A 23,992-nucleotide genomic window follows, 5' to 3' on the forward strand; every position below is an offset into this window, starting at 1 on the left:
ACTGAATATTGCACGAACAGAGGTTCTACAGAAATGCTTCTCAGATTGAATTCACGTTGGGTTGAATAACTTTATGATGCCTCCCATCCACAGGAATCCAGTGTAATGTAGGACTATGCTGTGAACTGAGATGACATGAATTAAACATTAGCCAACGTGTAGAGAGCTGTTGATGGGGTGCATGCCTAATTCACCTTTTCCTCAAGGCAGAGTCGGGACTTAGGACGTTTGCCAAAGCCCCACAGGAGAACCTGCGAAAGGATCATATTCTATTACAAAATCACAGAATAATTTCAAGATGATCTCCTTTTCACCACAATGTGAGTGTGCATTCTAATTTGGAGCTAGAACAATATTTTGGAGACTGTGAACTTTTTAGTGCAAGATAGCAATAAAGTGCAGTTTTACCAAAAGCTAACTGTGTGGTAAACATGATGAAACAGTGTGTATAAATTATAATCATACTGTACCTATTAAAGGCACAGTGCAGTCAAAATTATGTTTTACTTTGTTTTGTATCATATTGTACAACAGCTGATGAAACTAACGCTGTAAAAGTGTGAAGAAATTTGATCAGTGTTATTTCCTGATAGTAGCTGGTTGAAAATACAATCTACACAGACTTTCTAATCAGCAGGTTTACATGGGCAGGATTTTAGGTGTGCCTGGTGACATCACCAGGCAGTACGTTGGTTAATAGACCAATAGCAAAGAGCATCCCAAACCTTTCCCAATAACAGCTATTTTTCAGTTTTCCCCTCCCCACTCATACCAGACAGTTCTCAGGCAGACCAGACCACTCCCAGACAGTTCTAGCAAAATGCTACTTTTTTAAACTAAAAAGCTACTTAATTGTTACCCAGAAATTATTTGATATTTTGATTAAAAAAACGTCTGCATTGGACGTTTAAATTAAATGCGCAATCACCCATGCAATAATTTTTTTCCAATTAGGATTTCTAAAACTGATAACTGCTCCCAGTTGGTACACCAAATGTCACCCATCTCTCCATTATCTTCTTTATGCGCAGTTCATTATTTAATGCTCTCTGCCTTCTTTTCATGTCATGTGATGCAACATTCTCCTTTTCGAAAATGCCTCTCCTCTCCATCAAGAAAAATGTTTACATATGTTAACATCAATTAATAGGCTAATGACATTTTATGTGAACTAATAGGGCTTCGCTATTAGATACCTAACAATTATCCATGACCTGCAAATCAACGGAACGTAAGAGACAGACAGAATGGTCTGACAATGTCATAGCTGGTTCGTTCATAATATATATGAAATACCACCAGACTTATTTGTTGTTATCTTTTCATTTATGGAATTGATACGATGGTAAGATGTAATGGCAGCTGAAGGCATTGTCAGTCCTGAGACAAAACAACCAACCCCGCACCTGACCTATGATCCACTTATTGTATCCCGCCTCTGGAGAGTGAAATAAAACGACATAGTTATCTCGCAGTTCAAATGACGTTTGATGACTGTGCGAGTATCACCCGGTAGTTAAAATTCCCCAGAGGAATCGGTTTAGCATCACTTTGGGATTGAAGGTGGGATTGAAGAGGGATTGAAAGTGCATACAATGGCGCAATTCATGGATGTCGTCTCATTGACCAAGGGAATTCGGTCCATGTTTTACATTGTCACACCGAACGAATCATCATTTGAAAATGTGGAGGATGTCCCGCCATATGTTCAACAGGTGAGTGAGTTCGTTGAAAACGCTGGAGCGCTTTGATGTGTTTTATGTTTGTTTTTTTGATAATCGATATTGTGCCGCTCATGCTAGGAGTGACACACGTTGACATGTCTAAACATAGCGAAATAAAGTCTGCACACTTAGTTTGAATGATATCATATATGCTACGGTATATTCATACATCTTCACAGAGATGGTCACAAACAACTCACAAACCCTGTAGGAACTATCAGGGAAGTGGTGTTATAGGGTGACAAAGTCGCTACACTGGTTTCTGCAGTAGCCTAGTTGAGCCTGTAATCTCTTCATTTCACAGAGCTATTGCATAACATTGTATAAACGATACAAACACTTTAGAAGTTTATTTGCTGTTATTGTTTATGTCATATATGGACTTGAGTTTTGGCTGTATGGTTCATATTTTCACATGATATGATATTAGTACATTTCTTTTCAAATTCTCTAACAAATCCTTAGTTTTAGACAAACAATATGTATTTGCTCATGAGTGTGAGGAGGTGTGCCCTTTTCAGTCCAAGGGGGAATGTCTGTTAAATATTGTTGAATTTTAGGACCACTTTTGACTCAAGAGCACCCAGTGCAAAATAACAGAACACACCAATACTTTTTAATGGGACATCTGGATGATAAAGGTTTAATGAAATCCTAAAATCAGCAGGGTTGTTATTTGGGGGATAAAGCTCACATTTTAACAGGCTTCTATAAAGCCATATGAATAGAGAAAAAAACAATTACCCAAACAGCAGGACTCCTCAGTGTCTTAATCCTGCTACAAACAAACTGTAATGAAGCAACCTAATTTACTACATTATTGTTACAGTTTAATGTGATGTTTGCATGGGTGTGCCGCTCTTGTTTCGGTGCTGGTTGTTGTTTGTGGGGTAGTCATCACTCCGTGCACTAGTCTGTGTTTTGGTTGACTGTATGTACAGGTGTAGGATCTTAATTTGATCACCATGCTGCAGAAGAACGTTCATGTAATGCAGGAAATACAAAACTGGCAGTGTATATGAGACTTAAAAAGGCTTCTGAAGTTTGTAAATTTCCACTTTGAAATGTCATTCTTCATTTTCCCTTACGAAAAATGTATCAAACCCTACAAAAATGGGCATGAATTATAATCCACATTTCCTGTTTCTGCAGGATTATTTTCCCGCTGTAGCAAACTAGCTCACCTGTAACCGTCTTGCTTCCATCCCGTTCCTTGTCCCAATCTGGGCTCAAACTCAGGACCCTCTGATCACATTGACAAATGTCACCACAAAGCATCATTACTTGTCCCTCTACAAAAGCCGCTGGTCTGTTGAACCCCAGTATAGCGTGATTATCATCATAGCATAAATAAAAACACTGCATCAACATTGCTTGTCCGATTGAATTCCAGACATAGTTGAATTGGTTATGCAACAAGATACATTATACCTGTTACTTTAGGACAAAGTGGACATAACAGAGTGTACAGGGTTTGTGTCTTCCTCCTCACAAACTCGTGGCTAACTTCACTCATCTACAACCGGACAAAAATGGCCTCATTTGGGATAATACCAACATCTGTTTCACAAATGTCATTTGCCTTGTAAGATCGAAGACCAAAAACAGAGATTTATATACAACTCCCTTGACAATTTTCACAAGCCCAAAGTATGTTACAGCCTTCATAGGACTTGTTTTCATTTGTCCTGTTGTTTGGAGGAAAATGCCACACAGAGTAAACACGGTGATTGTGAAGGTCAAACACATACGTTAAGAAGGATTTTTTTTAAAGTCCAAAACAACCCATTCCCTCGGCATCCGCTTTTTCACATGGCATGAGAACCTGAATTCCTTCCCAACTAAAGTGGAAAGCTGTCAAGAACACAGCCCTGACGAGGTAAAACAATACTGTAGACATGAGAAAAAGAGGGTGCGTTCAAGCCAGAATCCAAAATGATAATCTCTCTCTCAGTCAGTGGGTTTGGAGAGAGAGTGCTTGCGCTCTGAGCCCATTTGTTAGATGAGGTCCGTCAGTCCTCTGCCAGATGTTGGAGTGTAGCGTGTGATCGTCGGTCCCTCGTGGTCCTCCAGCTCGCCCCAACACACACACACACACACACACACACACACACACACACACACACACACACACACACACACACACACACACACACACACACACACGCATCCTATTCCACCTCCAGGTCTACACCTCGCGATCCACATTCCACACACACTCCCTGGGTGCAGTCATGTGACCAGAAGAAGGTTTAAGTGACCAGGTCAGGTCAATCACAGGAGTGACATGGTCTGTACCTCTCATTCTGTTCTTGCGTACTCCACGCCTACGTAATACCTAATGCAGCAGATACTGTATGTAGCATACTTATATAATGGAATAGAATAGAATAGCGTTATTCAAAAAGGGCCCTAATCGGAGGACAAAATATTAACGTGTGTTTATACAGCTTTTTGTTGTTGTTCGTTTTCTGTTTTGTTACATGAACATACTATATACATATTAAAGACATGGTCCACTTGTTTACGTGACTTATTATATATGGATGGATAATATTCAGACTCATCAGGTAGACATGTTTTCAGTCTGAACTGTCATGTGATGTAACGGGACCTATTGAAATGAAAGGCTCCTCCAAATATTATTTGTATGGGTTGTTTGAGTGTTTTCTTCTCCACTGGAAGCTGAAATAAATCCTCAGAGAGAGATGATATGTGACTACCCCTGTGTAGCTTCACCATAGAGCCATCAGGGAAACATCATGCATCACAAGACATGAAAGCCCTTTTTACCACATGTCCTCTTGTTCATTTTCCAAGTCAAACATGTGAGGTTACTGTAAGCGTTCAAGGAAACACAAGACATAAAAGAGGTGCAGTTTTCATTGTGCTTGGACTGTTGATTTCGTATTTGTTCTCCTTTGCTTGTGACTACAGGCCACCCCGTTCTTTATGGGCTTGATGGTTGTCGAGTTGGTGGTGAGCCTGCTGAAGGATGGAACCCCATTGGCCTGTGTCAGTGATGTCGTCACCTCAGTGTCAGCTGGTATCATTTCCAGAATGCCCACGTGAGTGAACTCTAACTTTCTGTTATGTTTAGAGAATTCATATAGGGAAGCTTAAGCCTTGTGCTAAACTAAAAAAATGATCAATGGAGACTCTCCATAGAAGTAGCTTTTTAGTCCAGGATTTGGCATAATTTGTGTCCAGGAAACTGGCTCATTGAGTTCTATAGACAAGTAATAACAGCAGTGCATCTCTTATGATAATGTATGGCTGTATATGTACCATTATTATTTGTATACTGTAAGACCCTCTAATTTTGCACCTGAAATGTATTGTGGAGAATCTGTGTGCCAATCTAAACACATTTGTCCTTTTTTCCCCAGGCTATTTGCAAGAGGTTTTGAAATAACGACTTACATCTACGTGTGGGACAACTTGCGTCTCCTGGAGCTACCCTGGGACTCTCCCTGGGCATGGTGGCTGGCTTTCCTAGTGGTGGACTTCAGCTACTACTGGGTCCATCGCTTTGCTCACGGTATGGCCATCAGTCTGGGTTAGCTCCTGACCTGGGTCAAATCCATACAGTATGTCAAATACTTGAGGTGCACTTGATTTAGCTTGCCAGGTACAATGGAACCAATGAGAAGCAAGGGTCGACACTTTACCCGAAGAGGGTTATACGTAAGACATTCACCACAGTCATAACAGTCCTAGATTTGTTATGACTGGTTTCATAAAGGTGTTATGAATGCCTTATGTACACCCCCTTCAATTACAGTGTTACCGAAACAGCTGGTCAAGCTAAATGAAACACACATATTTAAAAGTATTGGGAAGTAGTTGTACTTGTATTTTTAGGTAAATATTGTATTAAATATTGCAAGGTTTGATCAAATATTAAATATTGTCTCATAATGAAATAGCAAATAGTCTTGCATGTATTTCAATTCTACATGTCCATGAGGATTGAATTATTCGTAACAAAATGTTTTGTCTTTACTGATTTCTCTATCGATGCAGCGTGATTCTATAATGCGCACATCTTTTTTTCTTTTTGAGAGGAAGCAATTATTTGTGAGTTACGTCCAGATGTTTTTGAACTGACCAGATGTGAGAGGCTGTGATCTCTTGAGACATGGTGTCTTACCTGGCACTTCATAGGGAGAAAGCTGTAAGTAGTGATGGCTCAATAGCAGCACGGTTCTGGAGCTGCACCAAAGAAGCCCTCTAATTCTTCTCCCCATGTAGGGCTGTCTGGAACATCCTGGGATCTCAGCCCTTATCACTTAAACTGCAGTTTGTACTGGACAATGATCATCTTAGCACCCAGAACAAAATCTCACATGTCCCACTGGACACAGATGTCAAATCAACGTCTATTCCACAATGGTCTAATGTCATTTCAGTGAAATGACATGGAAACAACGTTGATTCAACCAGTGTTGAATGACAATGCAGTAATAAAAATGTTTTTCTCAACTTGCTTGGCAGCAGCAACATTGTGTTTGTGTGCTAAATTGGAGCTCTATTTATGTCAGAGGCACATCAAAGCCTGCTCCAGATCTTTCTCTATTTCAAATATGTCTGGCTTAAAGTCTAGATTGTCCCTGTGTTGACATTTGAGTCATGGGTAAATATAAACTGTGTTTTTGAAGGTGGGTAAGACACTTACCAACTGTATTGTATGATAGAAAATGACCCCTGCCAGTGCCAAGCTGTCTGATTGAGTGGTCTGCCTGTCTATAAAACATGTAAACAAACCTCCCACGGAGGTTTATTATCCTCAATGGAAGATCGTTAACCTTAGCGAAGCAGGTTTTTATTGTGGCATATGAAGGTAGATGACACTCTTCTCAGGCTAAGTGGATTGTAGCGATAGGTTACATAAATATCAGCCACAATTCTGCCTATTTTACCTTATTTGTATAGTCACCATGGCGATTGATCTCAATAGCATTTCACTAGTCCTGAATTAGAATTTGTACAGTATATTGTAATGAAGTGCTTGTGTATGTCATTCTCTCATTCTCTCCATTGTTTAAAACAATTATTCATACAATATTATATAGCTCTGGTTTATGTGGTCAGATTTTATTTTTGAAGTGTGGTATGGTATTTATGTCTCAAAACTTTCCACTTACTTTCATTTCCTCCACTCCAGCTTTGACTTGCTTGTATGGAACTTAGTGGGGTCACAGTTCATTCTCTGGTGCCTGGCACTGCACTCAGTCAGGATAGAAGGACAGGAGCTTTTCCCCTTCGCTACCAGAGGAAGCTACCTCTCCCACCGCAGGACAGGCCAGACCCAGTCTTCATTCACTCTTCATTCTGACCCGGTGAGGTCATCTTGGTTAACCAGTTGTTGACCTGGCCTACTCCAGGGTAGAGTTTGACCAATGCAAAGTTCTCATTTCCGTATTGGTTGTTGTCTGTGTAAGTGAATGTATATAAGGCAGTAGACATGTATCTGTGTTTATTTGTAATAGTCACTAAGAGATCCGGTTACTTTAGCTCTTGTAATTCCACAAGTATGAAAGCTAACAATGTGTATCTAAATTTAATTTCACGACTTTCCTCTATTTTACAATGTTCTGGTATGACACATCAAACAGTTTAAATCGTAAATGTCTGCATCAATTGAGCATGTGAAAATGTATCTGCAATTCTATTCTGTCAAAACATATGACCTATAAATCTCAATACTGTGTTAAAAGTGAAATTACAATAGAAAGCTGTGAAGAGGGCAGAGTGAAATCCTCCATTGGGAAATGTGAATCCTAATTAGTAGAACTGTAAAATACCAATGTGGATTTGAACAGTTTTATGGCCATTTCATAGTTTCCCCTCATGTCACTTGAAAGGACAGTCTCATTATAATTGAATGGAAAGAGCTTTGAAAGTAAAAAGCCGACCACTCTTCGCTGATGCCGTCTTTATTGAGAAGACATTACTTGCCCTGGCTCTGGGCAGCCAGTTAGCTCTTGGGGATAGGGACCAGATAACAAAATGGCCATAGTCTCCAGGCATGTAAGGTCAGAGGCCCTCTTAAAACTGTCTGTAGGCATTCTTTATGACAGAGTTAATACAGAGTAAAGTGAATGGCGAAATAAAGCACAATTAACATGTAATATATTTTATTCAATCCGCTAGTCAAATCTTGGTTAAGGTTCAATGAGAGGCACTGTCACAGGGGAGCTACCAGTTGGGGTGTCGCGAAAACAGTAGGTTTTTAGCTGCTAAAATGCATACAGTAGTTTTTGCCGGCGTGAGCAGAGAGCAAGCCACTTTCTCAACTGTTCTCGGGCATTGAATAATCCACAAATATAACCTCAGAACCATTCAGAGTACTCCCAGTCCCAGTCTCACCACTATTTCCTCACTGTGCTCTGCCTTTCTGTTAGGTAGTTCTGCATTTCTTACCCGGTGTCATTTTCCAGTCACCACCTCTGTTTTCTCAGTAAGTCTATGCTAGCATGTATCTCTGCCAGTAGTCCTGCCAGTGCAATCTGTTGTTACTCTAACTTTGTTCTAACAGCAAGGCCTCTCTCCTCATCAGCAGACTGGCAGACCATTGAAAATATATTATTTAAGGATGCTTGCATCCTTTGTATGCTGACTCACTTCTAGAAATATCCTCTAAGGTCAACTGCATAGGGAAGCATGTACTGTACCGTGTTTTGTTCTTCATTTGACCTCTCCCAACGTGATGACATTAGCTTATTATTGATTGTCTTTCACAGTCTTCTTTCCACCCGAGAAATGATACAGTCCAGAGGCAGTTATGTTCAGAAGGCAATATGCTTTTTGGTGGTACAGAGTTGAAACGGGACGTTTTATTTGGAGGACTTGACTTGTTGACAGTCCTGTTGATTCTGTTTATTCTCCTCTAACCTACAGATATAGGATCTTAATTTGACCACTCTTTTGTTACTGACAATTTTCAGAGATTTGTGTGATTTACATCAATTCACTGGAAACCCCACACTAACACATGGTTATTTTAACAGTATTGCACTTTTCATGTAGCCTAATTTTGGCCAACTAATAGCCTAACCACCCATCAAGCAACATTATGGACTAAACATTCAAATCCTGTTGCTGTGGGATTATAGGGGAAATTAAAATCCTACATCTGTATAAATCACACTAATAGCTAGTATCATCCCAGAACACATCTGTATCCAGCCAGCTTTCCTAAACCACAGATCAGAACCACAGGTCTCCCTCACATTGGTTCTACGTGAGATCATGGATATAGAGCAGTTTCACCACACCAGCTTTCGTCTGTGTACATCACCAGCTCATTCATATCAAAATATGTCCCCATCGGAAGATCTGTTTGCTCTGTTCTCATCCATTAGTAGCTACAGTAGTATTAACACATACTCATGTTACTGTACAGGGACACTTGGTACAGTACTCCAAGTATGCTGTAAAAAGAAATGGACTCAAAAGCAGTTTAATTCCTATTTACATGTCACATTAGTCGCCATTTTATGGGGTTAATATTACTGTAAATATAAACAATCTTCCTCCACATCAGTTCTTTCTCATCAAAAAAAAGCCACGACTCATAGTCTACACTGTACTGGTGACATCCTTCACCTGAGATAATGTTTTCCAGTGTGTTGCACCTGGGAGCCTGCGTTTCACTCTCTATAGCATCCTGTGGTGTGTGTGTGTGTGCATGCGTGTTTGTGCGAGTGTGTGTCTGGCCGTGCGGCGGGGCGGGGGTTAACCTCCTGGTGGCCAGGGCTTCATAACTATTCTTTGTGACTGGAAGTTCCTGGCCCGGCGCAGGTTGGAGGGTTGGAGCGCGTACAAAAGAACCAAACCTGGTCGGTCAGGATGTGGGCCGTGCTACAAGAGACCCGGGCTGCTGGCACCTCTGGGACCCAGGGATAATATCAACAATGGCTAGCAGGCCACGAAGCTCAGGTCACTGTCTGAGAGTGCGTGTGTGTGTGTGTGGGGGGGGGGTATTTGTCTGTACAGTATGTGTGCTTAGAGGGGCTAGACTGGGCTAAGTAAGGAAATTCAGTCTTCCTGATGAGCTAAGTGACTGAGCTGAGCTAAGCGCTCTGTGGCCCAGGAGTCTACTGCCCTCATGTTTGGTCATTTGCGACTGTCCTCTGTCACTTTTGTTTTTGTAGGACAGACTAGTTTCCCTAATGATGTTGGCAGGAAAGGTGAATCATGGTTTAGTGGGATACCTATCAAAACAGAGCTTGGACACGTTGGTGATCAGGTGTAAATAATGTACTGTACGTATACAATAAACATTTTCATGAATATGTCGTTTCTTTAGCAAGATTAGTTTGGATTTAGATGAATAGACTTATGTTGCAGTGGCACTAAGACATGAATTACAGGTTCGAATCGTATGTGCTTGACATAGAGTCACTCACAAGTCCCTGTTGATTGGGAGAAAATTAAGTAAGAATTCCTCAGAATTTAGAATTCTCTTTAAGTGGGACTGACTGTGTGTGTGTGTGTGTGTGTGTGTGTGTGTGTGTGTGTGTGTGTGTGTGTGTGTGTGTGTGTGTGCGTGCGTGCGTGCGTGCGTGCGTGCGTGTGCGTGAGACTGGGGATTGAGGACAGCATGAAGTATTGCAGTGACAGGGGGGAGCCAGTCGGCTGTCCCAGGGTAGGGGTTATTGTGTTATAGTTGGCACTTCATGTAAGGACCTCCAATCCAAACACTGAAGGCCCTTTACAGGCCATTACGAACATGATTGACAGGGCACCCAACCACTCGGTGGACTGCCGATCAAAGACAAAACATTATGCCAAGGTCTGGTCATGGAGGGTGGCAATTCAAGCAGTCGATTATTATTGCTTTAAAATAGTCTGTGTTCTATTGATAGGCTATAACAGATGTCCCACTATAGCTGTAGGTGACCTTGTTATCTTGCTGTAGGTTGATAAACTAAAGGGGGAAAAAAGAAAAAATATATGTTTTATTGTCACCTTCTGGATAGGTGCAGTGAAATGTGTTGTTTTACAGGGTCAGCCATAGTAGTACAGCGCTCCTGGAGAAAATTAGAGTTCAGTGCCTTGCACAAGGGCACATCGACAGATTTTTCCCCTTGTCGGCTCAGTTATTTGAACCAGCGACCTTTCGTTTACTGGTCCAATGCTATTATTAATACATTACTTAGTAATCACCTGTTGTTGCATCTTTCTGGAATTACACAATGTTTAAATGGGACCTTGGATTGCAGTACTCTGTGTATATGGCATATCTTACACAAGCACAGTCCCTGGAACTGTAGTTACAGATTAAATATGATCTTGTTTGATCAAAGTCCAACTCGCTATCACCTAGAGCTGGGCAATATGGACTAAAATCCATATTGCGATAAATTGCCTGAACAATAAATAGAATGATACGTATATATCAATGTGCACTGCATTTGTTTTTCGTATTGTCCTTTAAACTACTAGTTTGATGGTTCAATTGTACCATTAACAATCACCAATAGCAAACGTATCTCATTTCACATTTCTCTAGCCTAGGCTACTTATCGTTATGAACGACATCAGCAAAATCATTTGTGGATTATCGTCCCAACTCTACTCTCACCTCAGTCCACACACCTGTGGGACCTGAAGTCATATGATTCACATTGCAACACGTTAGTGGCACGTGTTCATTTGAGTAGAGTGTAAATGTCTGATCTTAACCCACTACCATTCAAACCAAACCTACAGAGATTCTTCCCTGAAAAATACAGACCTGACCATGTTATTATCATTTCTATTGACTGTCTCTGTTCCGTTTTGCATATTAGCGCATCATTATCTACTTATCACTGATATTCAAAAAAGGTGCAAAGCCCTACTTGAGGATGTGCAGTCCTCAGCGTTTCTGCTGTTGGTGGGAAAGGTTCTCTGTGGCATTCGTTCTCATCATTAAAGGAGTTCCCTCCTGACTAGGACCTGCCAAACTATGCGATGTCCTGCTGAGTCGCAGGATGAGGACATGGCTTGCAACGAAGCCTAGCAGTTCATACTTCCTACTAGTGACACCCAGCATTAATCTTAGCCCGCTCCGGCCCCCCAAACCAAAAAAAAGGGGGCTAGCAAAATTCGAACAATGGCTGGATTATAACTTCTTCTGTGTGTGTGTAACAGTTGATCTAGTTCCTCCACGGGCTCTGACAGGAAGAAGTGTAAAAGCACACGTAAAAGACGAGTTATTACACATGTCAATTACTCTTTTTCTCTCCTTCTCATTCCTCTTTACCCTCCTGTTAGGTTTATAGTGGGACTACAGATTGAATTCTGTTCTGGAGAGTCGGGAAATGATGTTTGAAATCCAGTCCAGTAATGTCATTGAACTTTTCAACCAAAATTGTACTCTCGCTGTTTGAACCATCTGTCCTCCCACACTGGTTGATAGCTTGTTGACGTTACAGAGGTGTCGAGTACTGGCAGGCAGTCTTTCTCTAAGAGGTGAGAGGGCTCTCCCTGTCTCCTAGGCTTTGGGAGTTCCTCATAGACAAGGCTTGCTGATTTTGATGGTTAGTCCACAGCTTCTTGGACGTTTCATTTTTGGAAGTTCGAGGACCAATCATGGCATTCCTTTCACAGACACCTACTGTAGACACCTTCACACACACAATTTCTATATGATGTGTTTGTTCAGGTGGCGTCTCTCGACCCGTTGGGTTTTATGGCTCTCTGTTTCGATAGGATTAAACACTGATAGAACCATACAGTACCTTCAAGATGTCTCTTTAGAATGAACACTCGTAATAGAATGGATGGAGAGCTAGCCCAGTGAGAATCTGCTCATCGTACGCATGACTATATTTAGCAGGCAAAAAAATGTGCCTCCCTACATTTTCAAAACTCAGCTTTGTTGTCAACTTTAATTAGAGTTGAATTAGTCGTTTGTGTTATCATTTATCGTGTAATCATAGCACAATTGCACATCAGGGCTACCACATGGGATTTTAATGGGCATTGAGTAACTTTCACTGCTTTTAATGAAAAGTATACGTTACTATAGATAGCTTATATGGGGCTTTGTGGTCCAGACTTAGCAAAGGTTCCTCTACTCCCCTGTAGATGAAACCAAAGCGTTTGAGGGGTGCCACTGCCAAAGAGCACAGAGAAATGGGTGGTCCGGAAACAGCTCGGAGATCCAGTGAAACTTAACAAGCGTGTTGCTTTGGATGTTAAAATGAAGTGTAATAGTAATATTAATGTAGCAAGTATCACAACACAGCAGAGGAATGTAAACTGCAGCACGGGGACATGGCTGGATGGTCAACAGCTGTAGACGAATGCTTTTATATCCTCGTTGTCATAATATCGTAATGCCCTCCTATGGTTTGCTAGATTCTTGTTTTGCTATATTTTCTAAAGACTGGCAATGAGTGTTGTTAGTTGTTTTAAAAATGAGAGTTGCTAATACTTTTTTATTCAATTCAATTATGCAATTCATTCCATTCATGAATTCAATTTCTTCATTTTTTTATTCAATAAATTCAAAGTGTGTGCAAGCGGAGTGCAAGCGATGACATGCGTGTGTCAAAATGCAACTTTTTGTGCGATTTCTACATAGTGCACCTTTAATCCTGTACAGTACTGTTTGCACTTTGCAATTGCTCCTCATGGTCATTAACAGATTGAAAGCAGGTCACTTTGTAACAGTATGAGATTAAGAGATTTAATTGTTAGACAGTGTTACAGTATGTGACTCCCTGTCTATCTGTTGCTAACTCTGTGTGTGTGTGCGTGTGCGTGTGTGTGCGCGCATGTGTTCCCACGACAGAGTTGAACTTCCTGTGGGCTGCCCACCAGGTCCACCACAGCTCAGAGTACTACAACCTTTCCACAGCCCTCAGACAATCCCTCACACAGCAGTTCTCATCATGGGTAAGAGCCCTACTTAACCACTGGAACAAATATGCTATTTTATTCTATTGTATTGTGAACAACATACATTTGTGTGATGCTGGGGATGGCAAAATTTGATAAAGAAAATCAGGTTTTATTGTCACACACCGGATAGATGCAGTGAAATGTGTTGTTTTACAGGGTCAGCCATAGTGAAAATTAGGGTTAAGTGCCTTGCTCAAGGACACATCGACCGATATTTCACCGTGACGACTCGGGTATTCGAACCAGCGACCTTTCGGTTACTGGCCCAGCGCTCTAAACGCTGGGCTGCCTGCCGCATTAGAAATGCAGATAAGTCCAACATTTGCTCCTTCACCACAATGAATGCTGTGTTATGCACAAAGTATGGTATACTGTTCTTTATCCATAGTCATTGAGTACGTTTACATGTACACTAATAATTTGATATTTAACTGATTAACTGATTATGGCAGTAGGCTGAGTTTGACATGACTCTGCTTGCCTTAATCGGCGTACGGTAATAAGTATACGCAATCTTTTGAATTATTAGGACATGTAAACACCTTAATCGTAGTTCTAGTGGTGTATTTGATATGCGCATGTGCTAGCACCAGCCAAGCGTGCCTCCCTCTTTAGAGCGAGTGAAGTGTATTCAGAACAACTGAAAGTATGCATCTTTGAAGTAGTTTCACATACAAACTTTATATGTCCGAAGTCAGAATCAAATAGGCTTCTCAAAAATAACATTGTCGCTGTGGTAGAATGTTTATTTTGATTGGTGATTTCGGATGTGTCCATGTAAACAGGATTATTAGGGAAATTGTTTTTCTTGCAAAGCATCTAAACGATTAAATGGAACTATTATATTAGTCTGACTATCCACAATGATCATCTTTTTGCATCCTTTTAACAATATTCATTGTGTCTGTCCTCAGGTGTTCTATCTCCCCATGGCGTTGGCAGTACCACCCTCTGTGTTTGCTGTACACATCCAATTCAACCTGCTGTACCAGTTCTGGATCCACACTGAGGTAGATGCAGCCCACACTACCACCCAGTCTCAGGTTACCATTATCTCTCCTCATTTCGGCCCGTTTGCTTATTTACATGCCTAGTGAATGCTATTTAATGATGATTATTCATGTAGTCAATATTCTACAAGATTCATTATGCATATTTCCCAATTACTGTGATAGCGTAAACTGTAAAATAATTCAGAGATAAAGCTACTTTGACTGAAAGTTCTCGCACTCTAGTCCCTATACTAACTGCTGCTAACTGCTGAGCTCAAGTCAAACCTGTGTTTAATTAAAAAATAATGAGATTTTATGAAATACTCCAAACAGAAGCAAGACCAGTCGTTCTCCTTTAAAGTGATTGGTAGTATCATTTTTACAATCCCCAATCGTTATCGGAATGAATGGAGTTGGAATCACTTCCATCTTTTAGTACACTATTAGTGAAAACAGTCATATAATCACCATTTTCTGAGGGGTATAATTTATGATTTCTTTATAGACTTTTTTGATGTTGAATAATTTATTGGCACACGATTCCCAGACCTGATCTGGGAATGAAAAAGTTGAAGCTGCAAAAAAACGTTTTCATTCAAGATGAAACTCTGGCTGTTGCCAGAACACTCATTACATGGAAATAATGAATCATTTAAACATCATTTCCCAGACTGACTGTACGATCAGGGGTAGACTTTAACATCAAAATGTCTGTCAAAGTTGCACCCAAAGAAAAATCAGATTCTTCTGAAATATGTGCCTTATGGCATGATCTGTAATGATTTTCTGTGTGTGAGTGGTGTGTGTGTGTGTGTGTCTGTCTGCTTAATAGAGTGATTGAACAGCCATATGTGTTTGATTGTGAGTGACGGAGATATTGTTTTGGAATGCTTGTGCATGCATTCGTTTGTTTGTCTGGAAGGAAGTGTGTGCGTTCATATTAGCTAGTAGCTACAAGCATGCCTGTATGCATATGTGTGTGTTCAAGTGTATGTAAGAGCATTATCAACAGTGTCAACTGCTTTTTGGTCTTGGCACCGCTCTCCATCCTAGTGTTGCTTTTACTTCCATTTTATAAATATTGTTCTCTCCATCTGGGAATTTGGCCACCTCATGATTTCTGTCATTAGACCGAACTCATCAAATAAGAAAATGCTTTAGTCTTATAAAAAAGGGTTCTAGCCAGATACATTTAGTTGCTACTGTATGTTAACCAAATTGCTATCAGTTAAAACATGCATTTGCGAGAAACCTCTATTAAAATTGTTTTTTAATCCAGGACAAGGTTTAATCTATGTCCGGGAAATCAGCCCAAATTGTGGCAGCTAGACTATACATTTTAGTATTATTTTTTGTTTAATGTATGTACATTCTCTGTCTTTCAGGTGATCAGAGATTTGGGACCTCTGGAGTGGGTCCTAAACACCCCCAGTCACCACAGAGTTCACCACGGTAAGAAAGAAAGCCTCTTCTTCTCTCTCAAACACACACATTCTTACCATACTTGACGTGAGCTGATTAGTGCAGTATTGGCGAAAAAGAAAAATGATGTGTTGCATTTCATTGGCAGGGCGAAATGAATATTGCATTGATAAGAATTACGGGGGAGCTCTGATAATATGGGACAGACTATTCGGTAAGTAAAGGTTCACAGGGTGATTGCTTGTTGTAATATGGCATTGTCATTATAACTACATTCTCTTATTTTGATTGATCAGGGACCTTTGCTCCAGAGGGAAATAAAGTTGTCTATGGTCTTGTACACAAAATAAACACATTTGAGATCTTCCATATTCAGGTTAGTCCCAAGTGAAAATACAAAATACAAGATCATTTTCTTATTTGCTGTGTTTTATTTTGCACACTGTAAGATATCAACTACTAGACTATAAAATGCATATACAAGCTATCAAAGAGCAAATTGTCATAGTGTTTAGACTGAGCTGACGCTGCATGCAAACTGTCTGATTGTCCCTGTATTACATCAGTGGAATCAAACCATTTGTAGAGCAGTTACTCTCAATCAGTATATACAAGTAAATGTTACCACTGGAACAGCCATGCTGTAACCATAACATTATTGCGCAACTTTAAACAAACCTCCCAGCAGAGGTGAAAGAATCCAATAAAATGAAATACTAGAAGTTGTGTTTGATTATTTTCACTACCCTTACCGCTGGCAACCTACCGCATGAGCAATGCCTCCCAAATGGAGGGACATTCTCCACACAGTATTAATTAACGCACAGATTAGCATTGACAACCATGAATATGTAGTAATATCAGGGCTTTTATAGTAAAATTGCTTATCTTATATAATGTGACTGTAATGTGATGGTATATCTTTTATATATTTTCCCTTTAGTTCCATTACTATAAATACTTGTGGAGGAGGTTCAACAGATACAAGAAAATCTTCAATAAATTGGGCGTCCTCTGGAAAGGACCCAGTTGGAAACCTGGCAAACCAAGGCTGGGGGATCACGCAGAGGTGCCCGAGGTACTGCCACGTTCAAAATGAAGTCATGTTTTGTCATTAGAGGGAGAGAGAAAACGAGAGACCGATAGTGAGAGAGGGTGTGTAAGACGTGTGGAATCATGGAGTGAAAGAGAGTGTGAAGAGGGAGTTGAAGACAGTGTTCTAGCATTTTTGGTGTATCTGCATTCCCAAAAGGGACACATTTGACACTTTCATACTTCATTACCTATCACTATGACGTAAAGAAGAGAAAAGGGTGTGTGTGTGTGTGTGTGTGTGTGTGTTACTATAGTGCCAATCAGGAGCCCCAGCGGTTGGCTTTGAAATAGCGCTGATGGTGGCACATATTTAGGCCCTTCACACTTAAGAAAAACTCCACCCATCGACTTTATGATTAAATTGGCCCCTAAACTCTTGCATGGTGATTCTAAACATGTGGAGGGTGCTGGAATTTGCCTGAAATATCTTGAAAGGCTTGCCATTGTAGGCCTAGACGAGTGCGTTGATATTTTCTAAGGGGGGAGAGAGAGAGAGAGAGTGAGAGAGAGAGAGTCAGGGTCGAATGTGTTGGCTTTTGACGCTAAGCAGAGCTGTGGGCTGGAACACCTACAAGTGTAGTGAAGTGAAGGAAACTCACTCCAAGACCCCTGGAAAACCCCTGCAAGAAACCTGTACCAATTCAACATGTAGTTCTCTACAATTTGGTGTTTTAAAGTTTTAAAGTACATACAGTATAGATGTTCTGTAGTGTTATCTGCGTATAGATAAGACATTTAAAAAAATCACAGCATTCAGGAATCATGTTATATTGTCTCATCTTTTTGTGTAGCTGTATTAAATTGCTGTTTTAATATTTTTTTATTATGTCATTGATAGGTTACTGGAGAAGAGCTGCCATTCAATCCCAGTTGGCCTCTGGCTCTGAAAGTCTATGTCTGCATACATGGTCTAATGTTGTTGGGTGTTTACCAGGATCTGTTTGAGTCAAGGCTGGTATGTATTGTCAATCCCAAGAGTTTTTTGAAATGTGTTTTACCTTTATTTAACTAGGCAAGTCAGTTAAGAACAAATTCTTATTTTACAATGACGGCCTAGGAACAGTGGGTTAACTGCCTTGTTCAGGGGCAGAATGACAGATTTGTACCTTGTCAGCTCGGGGATTGGATCTTGCAACCTTTCGGTTTCTAGTCCAACACTCTAACCACAAGGCTACGCTGCCGCCCCAAGTTACCAGTCATAGATGATCAACTGGGATTGAAAACACATGGGCTCTATCTTATTTTAGCCATTTTAAATCATGTCATTTTCATTTTCTTCAAAGGAACGAAGTCACAAACATTCAGTTTATTTTAGCTTATGACATTCTTCATTGGGTTGTTTTTCTACAGTATTTACCCAGAAACATAGTGACTCGGCTACCATCAATTCAGAATGACTCACTGTCAGTCCTCTTTAAAATAACCTTTGTCTATTATTTTCCACTCTCAGAGCCAAAACTCCCCCCCCTCAAAAGAATTCGAGTCAGGTTCCTCAGTAGTTATCTTTGGACTGCTTTTTTCCCCAGGCATAGTTTTGGTTAGCCAAAATGTTCTGTCCCACCCAGCCCTTCAAACTGAGACAAAATGGCCTGTTTTCATGTGATTCCTACCTCCATGGTGTTCCCTTAGTTGTGGTCCTCCCTCCACATAGGCCCACAATCAAAGAGTTCCCTCCTCTTATTGGCCACCAGCGCATGAAACAGCAGCATAGCAGCTGGTGGTCTAACAGTGAACACAAACGCCTTAATTGCCAAGTCAACCATTTCCCAACCATTTCCCAACCTAAATAGCCTTTAGGATGCTGTAATCAGAATTTCCAGGGAAAATAACAAAGTTAGGACCTTGGCCTGACAATAACTCATGTCCATGTATGTATGTATACCTCCCTGTTCACTAGGCACTAGGAACGTATTTACCGTGACTATTGATGATGCAGTGTAGCACAATTTATGGTCTTAGTGTTAATTCAAAGATATTAAAACATTTCAAACAAATGAACTTAGCCTTTAATTACACCATGGGTATAGATGCACAGCCCTCATGTCGCTACAAGATGCACATACCTCGTGTCGCTACAAGATGCACGGCCCTCGTGTCGCTACAAGATGCACGGCCCTCGTGTCGCTACAAGATGCACGGCCCTCGTGTCGCTACAAGATGCACGGCCCTCGTGTCGCTACAAGATGCACGGCCCTCGTGTCGCTACAAGATGCACGGCCCTCGTGTCGCTACAAGATGCACATACCTCGTGTCGCTACAAGATGCACGGCCCTCGTGTTGCTACAAGATGCATGGCCCTGGTGGCGCTACAAGATGCACGGCCCTTGTGTCGCTACAAGATGCACGGCCCTGGTGGCGCTACAAGATGCACGGCCCTCGTGTCGCTAAAAGATGCACGGCCCTGGTGGCGCTACAAGATGCACGGCCCTCGTGTCGCTACAAGATGCACGGCCCTCGTGTCGCTACAAGATGCACGGCCCTCGTGTCGCTACAAGATGCACGGCCCTGGTGGCGCTACAAGATGCACGGCCCTCGTGTCGCTACAAGATGCACGGCCCTGGTGGCGCTACAAGATGCACGGCCCTCGTGTCGCTACAAGATGCACGGCCCTCGTGTCGCTACAAGATGCACGGCCGTCGTGTCGCTACAAGATGCACTGCCCTCGTGTCGCTACAAGATGCACAGCCCTCGTGTCGCTACAAGATGCACAGCCCTCGTGTCGCTACAAGTTTATTTCAGGTTGGGTAATTGTACGATGAGAACAGACAGGTAAAATTGACCAAGTCGAAACGCTAATTCCTCAACTCAGAATCCAACCAATCTCTTGTCCTGAAAATAATAATGGTAGTGATGATAACCATAATAATAAGAGTTAATCTCCGGGTCTCTGGGGATATAGAAAGAATAACATTATCAGTCCAGTGCTGGAGTCACTGAAGCACCAACAGATGGTGAATTTCATTTATTTTCATTCAGTGTTATCGTTGAAATATGATATGGGACAAAATCAAAAATGTGCGCACTGAGCCGGCATGAAAATCCAATCATTTAAGTTGTGTCTAGGGTCCATTCCCCCAGGGTAGAGATAGCCAAAGTAAAGATCATGTAACCTCACTGACCTGCTTTGTCTCCTGGGTAACAGTACCAGTGGGTACAAGACAGCATAATAACCTAATAAAATGTAATAAATGAATAAAATACAATGACCAAATAATACAATGCTGAATAGATTGGTAATTAGCTTACAATAACTGTGTAGTTACTGTATTACTGCCAATTTAGACCTCGCCTTAAGCGTTACTGACTCTAGTGATAGTTAAGTTTACTGTGTGTCTATTGGAATCCATGTAATGGAAACGTTTTAGTATAGTTGATTCATAACCTCTTATTTGCCCCAATTGAATACATACAGTAGCGCCCCGCCTATACTTTCCCACGTGTGGGTTAGGGGAATATGGGGTATAACGATTATAGGGCCTGTACCATATAAACATTAAGAAATACTACTTTATTGCTTCCTGTTGATATGTTGATGCCATATATGGCCTGCAGGGGATGTACACTGTTGTGTATGTACTGCATGGAAGGAGACCAGTGAGGTTTGCATGTCAGGGCCTCTGGGTGGAGTGTTGAAGATCCAACCCCTGCTCTGGCAGACCAATCGAGTCCCTTAGGAGAAGCTAGTCTTACAGCTGTCTTTTAGGTTAGGAACTTAAGGCCATGCATTTTCGCCACTGATGTATCCATCCACAGGTTGGGGTTGTGTGCGAACAAAACGCAAGCAGCTCACCAAGGTCAATGTCACTGTTGTACAGTATAGGACTAGTGTTCTTCATAGTGTTTGCTTTGGCTTGATGTGTAGCGGTACTGAGAGCTATGTACCGCAACGTCTTCCACTCTGGTCAAGTCCCTTAGCGGACCTCAACAGACATAGTCAGAGGTAATATCCCTATTATATTGAGTGTGAGAAAGGGAAAGGGGATACCTAGCCAGTTACACAACTTTAATGACTTCAACCGAAACGTGTCTTCCGCATTCCACCCAACCCTTCTGAATCAGAGAGGTGCTGGGGCTGCTTTAATTGTGTGAGTCACAGTTACTGGCAAGACTCTACACTACATTGTGTAGAGGACCTAGATGTAATATAAATGCTTACTGTGTATAGATGTGTAGTTTTGGCTATTAAAAGGGACATGGTTCATGACTTCACTCGTAGTCAAATCTCCCGTGCCCATAATTCACCATACAGGTACAGGATCTTAATTTGATCCGGTTTGCTTCAACAGAAAAAGAATCCTACAGCAAGAGGAAACGTGAATTATTATTGTTGATTATAATTTATGGACATTTTTGTAGGGGTTGATATATTTTTTTGTAAGGGAAAATCAAGTCTGAAATTTCAACAAGGAAAGACAAACATCAGAAGCCTTTTTAAACCTGAAATACACTTTTAAGTTTTATATATCCCGCATTGCATGAAAGTTCTCCAGCCACAGGGTTTTCAAATTAAGATCCTACATCTGTACTTGATGTTGATTATATTTTTTTCCCATAACTTTTTCTCATGATAAGCATTATTTGTGTGTTTATGTTATAGATGCTATCCCAGCTGACTGTTCTGATGATGACTGGCTACATTCTACTCAGTCTGACCTCCATTGGCTTCATCATTGACCAACGGTACTGTACTGTCACATATCACTGTTACTGTACTGTTATCCATCACTGTAAATAGCTTAGAATTTGCACACACAGATTGGTTCACTTCAAGGTTATGTGGGCCAACCCAATTTAAGTCTAACAATTTAGAAAATTGACATGGAAAACACTTCAATAATGACTGATCAATAGATTCTCTCATATCTATTGGATTTCAATACCATGACTGAATTGACTTGAATCAAATGAGTTGAAATGCCACTTCAACCAGTTCCTTATTGGCGGTTGTTACGTTCTTTCCCTATGCAGGCCAACGGCACCCATGTTGGAGTTGCTGCGCTGTGTTCTGATGATGATGCTGCTGCGGTATGGCTACATGACTGCACCAGCACCACTGTTTGTGCCCATTGAGGTAGGAGACTGACCATGCTGCTACTACAAACCATTTTTAGAAACCCCTTTTGAAGAATGATACGATGTGCTAATCTAACATTTATGCCCTCGTATAAGTAGGCATTTATCCACACCATTTCATTGTCCCAAACATTTTACTAGAAAATACAGACATACTGTACGTGACAAGGAGACCGAAACATACTTTCAGAGGTAACAATTAGTGTAATACAACCCTATTAACCAATCAATAAGAATGTTGTTTTTAACGCCGACCATGTCAAAGAGTGTCAGAAAGTAGTGCAACTAGCAGAATGCCCTCCAGGCGATGGAGGGATGCGTGGGGCGTGGTGTGTGGGGGGAGTTGCCACTTTGATGATGAGCGGAGTCGACAGCCAGTCTTTAGGGGCCATTAGGCCTAGTTAGAGCATTGGCCCTTCCTGTAGCCAGCCAAGCTCTGTGGATGAAGCTGCACTGTGTTTAGGTGTAACAGTAGGCCAATACAGTAGTGTGTGTCCCTGTATGTGTCCAGTGTGCCTCATTGTGTTTGTGCGTGTGTGTGTGTGTGTGAGAGAGAGAGAGACTACGTGTGTGTGTGAACCGTCACTGGCCCCACATTTACCTGCGATGTATGACACTTGCGGTGGAGTTCTAGATGGCTGACCAAGTAAGGTATATAATATATATGAAATAAACAATAAAAATTTTACAAAGTTTCATTACTGGCCACTCAATTCAATTAACACAAAGCAAGAAGGTATATAATATATTGAAATAAACAAAAAAATAAAGACATTACAAATGTCATATTATATATATATATACAGTGTTTATACAATGTGCAAATGGTAAAGGACACAAGATAAAATAAATAAGCATAGATATGTGTTGTATTTACAATGGTGCGTGTTCTTCACTGGTTGCCCTCTCTCTCTCTCTCTCTGGCACTGTGGAATTTCACCCAGTAGATATGGGAGTTTTTCTCTCTTTGTGGACACACTCTCACACCCTCTCTCACTCTCACTCCCTTTTGTTCCCTACCATCCCAGGCAGTGCGAACTGCAACACTTCTGGAACCAATTAGTCTAGTCTGCCGCTAACCAAAGCTGGCTGATGAGATTCGCACGTGAGCACTGTGGCTGAATCGCTACTTTTATTGCGTGACACCACATCTGCACACTCAGGTGTTCAAAAAGGAGACTGGAGTTTTTTCCCCAGACCCATATTTTTTCAAGATGATAAAAAACAAATAAAAAAAGTTGAAAAACGTTTTCATTGTGACTTATTCACTACATGCTACATGGCAGTACTTTCTCCATGACATCTTTGTTTTATGTACTCTTTCTGCGAATGAGTCATTAGGTCCTATTCAATGTCTCAGTATTTCAGTTGGAGCGTAATAAATGTTGCTTATGCAAGTGGTGCCCATTGAAAATCATGACAATTTTCATGAAACGTTTCCTGACTTTGTACCTCGTCCCCCATTACTACAAGTGAGGCAGCAAAGAAACCGAGGTACAGTAATGATATATTGTCCTGACGTGTGAGGTGAACGGCCAACTCAGTTGCTGGCGAGAGGCGTTTTGAAGTCGCGCCGATCAATTAACGCTGGGGACTGAAAGTGATCACTCATTCGATTCCACTATTAAAAAAAGAACTACAAAAAAATAGGTTGAGTTGAAGTACTTAAAGCCCACTGGCGTGATATACAGCACCCTTAAAGCTCACTGTGGTATTTATAGTGGCTCTGGAGATTTCCCTTGTAAAGCTGCAGGCTTGACCTGTAAACCAAGGCTGGGGTACCTC

At 41.2% G+C, this 23,992-nt stretch overlaps 1 protein-coding gene across 1 annotated transcript in view; it reads left to right on the forward strand.

Moving 5' to 3' along the window:
- Positions 1-1,448: 1,448 nt before the first annotated feature.
- The window catches only part of LOC135520180 (alkylglycerol monooxygenase-like), a 37,920-nt gene continuing 15,376 nt past the window's right edge, over positions 1,449-23,992 (forward strand). Inside the window, exons 1-12 of the mRNA XM_064945542.1 lie at positions 1,449-1,715; positions 4,662-4,792; positions 5,114-5,265; positions 13,516-13,619; positions 14,540-14,635; positions 16,003-16,069; positions 16,188-16,253; positions 16,336-16,415; positions 16,983-17,117; positions 17,973-18,089; positions 21,732-21,814; positions 22,103-22,205. Coding sequence (XP_064801614.1) covers positions 1,596-1,715; positions 4,662-4,792; positions 5,114-5,265; positions 13,516-13,619; positions 14,540-14,635; positions 16,003-16,069; positions 16,188-16,253; positions 16,336-16,415; positions 16,983-17,117; positions 17,973-18,089; positions 21,732-21,814; positions 22,103-22,205 — 1,254 coding nt within the window. The 5' untranslated portion in view covers positions 1,449-1,595. The remainder of the gene's footprint in view (positions 1,716-4,661; positions 4,793-5,113; positions 5,266-13,515; positions 13,620-14,539; positions 14,636-16,002; positions 16,070-16,187; positions 16,254-16,335; positions 16,416-16,982; positions 17,118-17,972; positions 18,090-21,731; positions 21,815-22,102; positions 22,206-23,992) is intronic.

The sequence above is a fragment of the Oncorhynchus masou genome, chromosome 29, assembly GCF_036934945.1.
Source record: "Oncorhynchus masou masou isolate Uvic2021 chromosome 29, UVic_Omas_1.1, whole genome shotgun sequence".
Lineage (NCBI taxonomy): Eukaryota > Metazoa > Chordata > Actinopteri > Salmoniformes > Salmonidae > Oncorhynchus > Oncorhynchus masou.